The 3,003-nt window shown below is 28.2% G+C and overlaps 1 protein-coding gene across 1 annotated transcript in view; it reads left to right on the forward strand.

Moving 5' to 3' along the window:
- Positions 1–3,003, forward strand: part of LOC106471992 (wee1-like protein kinase 2) — a 21,329-nt gene that overhangs the window by 14,062 nt on the left and 4,264 nt on the right. The window contains exons 6-8 of the mRNA XM_022400605.1: positions 892–1,011; positions 1,783–1,928; positions 2,468–2,575. Of these exons, the coding sequence (XP_022256313.1) occupies positions 892–1,011; positions 1,783–1,928; positions 2,468–2,575 (374 nt within the window). The remainder of the gene's footprint in view (positions 1–891; positions 1,012–1,782; positions 1,929–2,467; positions 2,576–3,003) is intronic.

Below are 3,003 nucleotides of genomic sequence, written 5' to 3' on the forward strand. Positions count from 1 at the left end.
AAAGACTTGTGTCGTTAAAATTTCGTAGGAACGAAGTTACGGAAAATCAATTAACAAACGGAGACGTAACAATACTCTTTTTAAGGCGTTAAATTTAACTTGAGTATTTCATAAGAAATTATGTTTGTAGTTATAATACAATGGAAACAGTTGATTGGTAACTGACAAAACAATATTAACGATGAACCTGATAAAATTTATTACATCAGGTTTTTGTTTAATTTTGCAAGATTTATAGACAAACAATCCACCCATTCAAAATTTGTTGGAGAATTAAGTCTAATTAGTTGCAGTTTAAACTCAAATATTTAGGTAGAAAGTATAAACAAAAGCTTTAATTGAAAGCCAGAAGAAAGGAAGCATCAATAAATTTACCCTAAAATGTTTCAAAAATAGATTAACATAAAATACTTCTGTGATCTCCAAAGTCAGCGTGAGACTTTTTCAATAAGTGTATATATATTTTTTGTGTCCCTACATATATAGCATTGGAAATATCTGTGGAAACACACAGGTGATACATATAAAAGAGGCACAAACAGTGAGTAATTACAACAAATCAAATTTTAGAACATTTTACTCACTTTAGGTTTTCGTTCTTAATACTTCACTATGTAATGTAGAAACTAAGTCTTAATAATTACTTTCTTTTGGATGAAAATTTGAGATAAATGCATTTTTATGTAGTTTTATTTTCAATCTTGGGGCATATGGTGTTAAAATGGACTCATATTACTTTTAAATTTAATTGAATAACCATTTATTAGAGTTCTAATGAAGTTTTTATCTGCTTTGTAATTTAAAAGTTCCTATACTCTAAACTTCTGTAATAACTCATAGTTAGTAAGTTAATTACTAATGAGGTCTAATGTGTATTGTGTCACACTATAGGTAATATATTCATTTCAAGAAATGTTAAATCAATACCTACAACTTCCAGAGGAGGAGATTCTTCTGATGATGGTTTTGAGGATGATGATAATGATGAAGAAGAGGTCACATATAAAATAGGTAAAGATCAAGCAATCCAATTTGAACAGCTAATTGAAATTATGGCAATAAAGATTTTGATCAAAAACAATTATAGTTAGTGTAATTTTGTCACCTAATGGTAAGAGATTGTTTAATCACATAGGTGTTGCTGTTTATAAGAAATTTAATCTCACTTATTAAATAATTATACTGTAGTCCAATTGTTATTTTCAGTGTGATTTGTTTGTGGTTGATGTTACTGAACTAAAATTATCAACCTCAAAAGTCTGTTTCTGACAAAAGATTTAAATATTTTAAGATCTAATTACTTCTCTGTTTGATTACTAAATGAAAATCTGATTAAAAGTTTATGAACACCTATATTTTTGTAAAACTACTTAAAACAACTGTGCTTATAAAATGAATATTACTTTAGAAAGAAATAATGAGGCATTGGTAATTCTGATGATCTACACTGAGATTATTGTTTTTCTTTAGATTATCAGTAATAAATTACTAGTTTGTTTTTTTCCAAAACTAAGAAGATGGTGCCAATGGATTGATATTTTATCTGCGACTAAGATGTCAATACCAATTTTTATAATTCATAGAACTTTCCAAAACTGCTTTTGACCATTTTTATTTCCTGAAATCATTAAGATAATTAGAAAATATTAATACTGTTTTATTTCTCTGAAGTTTGAGAATTATTATAATTTTTTTTTGTATGACCGAAAGCACTGTGATCTAAATGTATTGTTTTTGATAGGTAGGTAAAAAAACTAATATCATACTCATTACATCAACTAGGAGACCTTGGGCATGTGACCTCAACTGCAAATCCTCAAGTAGAAGAAGGAGACTGTCGGTACTTGCCACTAGAAATCTTGCATGAAGATTACAGTTTCTTACCAAAAGCAGATATTTTTTCCCTTGGTCTCACTATTTTTGAAGCAGTAAGTAATTCGTACATGGGAAAATTAAAGGAAAACAGTACAACTGAACTGAAATATTCTTATAAAATAATGAATTGTTAAGTATTCTATACTTCAAAAATTTTTACTTGATTATTTATTACAGAAATGAATAGAACTGATAAAAAAAGCATAATTGTTTATTCAAAAATTAATCCCATTGATAAATCATTATTGATACTTTTGTTTTTGCTACAACAATTACTGTTATCAACTAAATGTATTAGACATTTTGCCATTGTTTAGTCAAGTTCAAATTTGCACATTTTTAGTTTATGTGAATTGTTTATATATGTATGTTACATAAACACCTACTTACATTTACTTCACTTCACATGCATAGTTGTGGCATTTTATAAACACGTGAACAAGTTCATAGGTGATTAATTAACAACTAATTATTAAAAATACTTGTATTTAGTAATTCCAAGTTTCTGATTTTGTTTTGGTAGTAATAGTAAAACTAAATATAACGTTGAAGAATATAACGAAGATTTAAGAAATTTAATTTTGCTTAATAGGCTGGAGGTGGCCCCTTGCCAAAGAATGGAGAGTGTTGGCATTTGATAAGAGGTGGTTACTTGCCCACTCTTAGTCATTGTTCTTATGAATTTAATAAACTATTAATGGTAAGTGTTCTGTGTCTGATACAAATATTAGCAGGCTCTCTGTAATACGAAGTTCTGTATTAAAATTTGTAAAACATATATCCCTGTCACAGTGGTCTCGATGTCTAAACAATGGCTGTCAGCAATGTTGGTAGCTCAAACACTTCCAGATGGTTATATCTGGATAACATTGAGAAGGCAGTCCTCCAACAAGCACTAAGCCAGATGTAAAATAAAAGGCAATCAATCCGCATGAGCAAATAAAACACAAAAATTATTTTGTGCTAAAGTAAACCAAATTTGTCCTTTTACAGATGTTTCTTTCATTTTAGTGTGTTTTCAAGACCTGTTAATTAAAAATCATACAATATAAATTTGCTTGTTTTTAATTAATATTTCATGAAAGTAACAAATAGGGTGAAAATATATACTAGGCATCAACATTTAAC

This window comes from Limulus polyphemus, unplaced genomic scaffold (genome assembly GCF_000517525.1).
Source record: "Limulus polyphemus unplaced genomic scaffold, Limulus_polyphemus-2.1.2 Scaffold5012, whole genome shotgun sequence".
Classification (NCBI taxonomy): domain Eukaryota; kingdom Metazoa; phylum Arthropoda; class Merostomata; order Xiphosura; family Limulidae; genus Limulus; species Limulus polyphemus.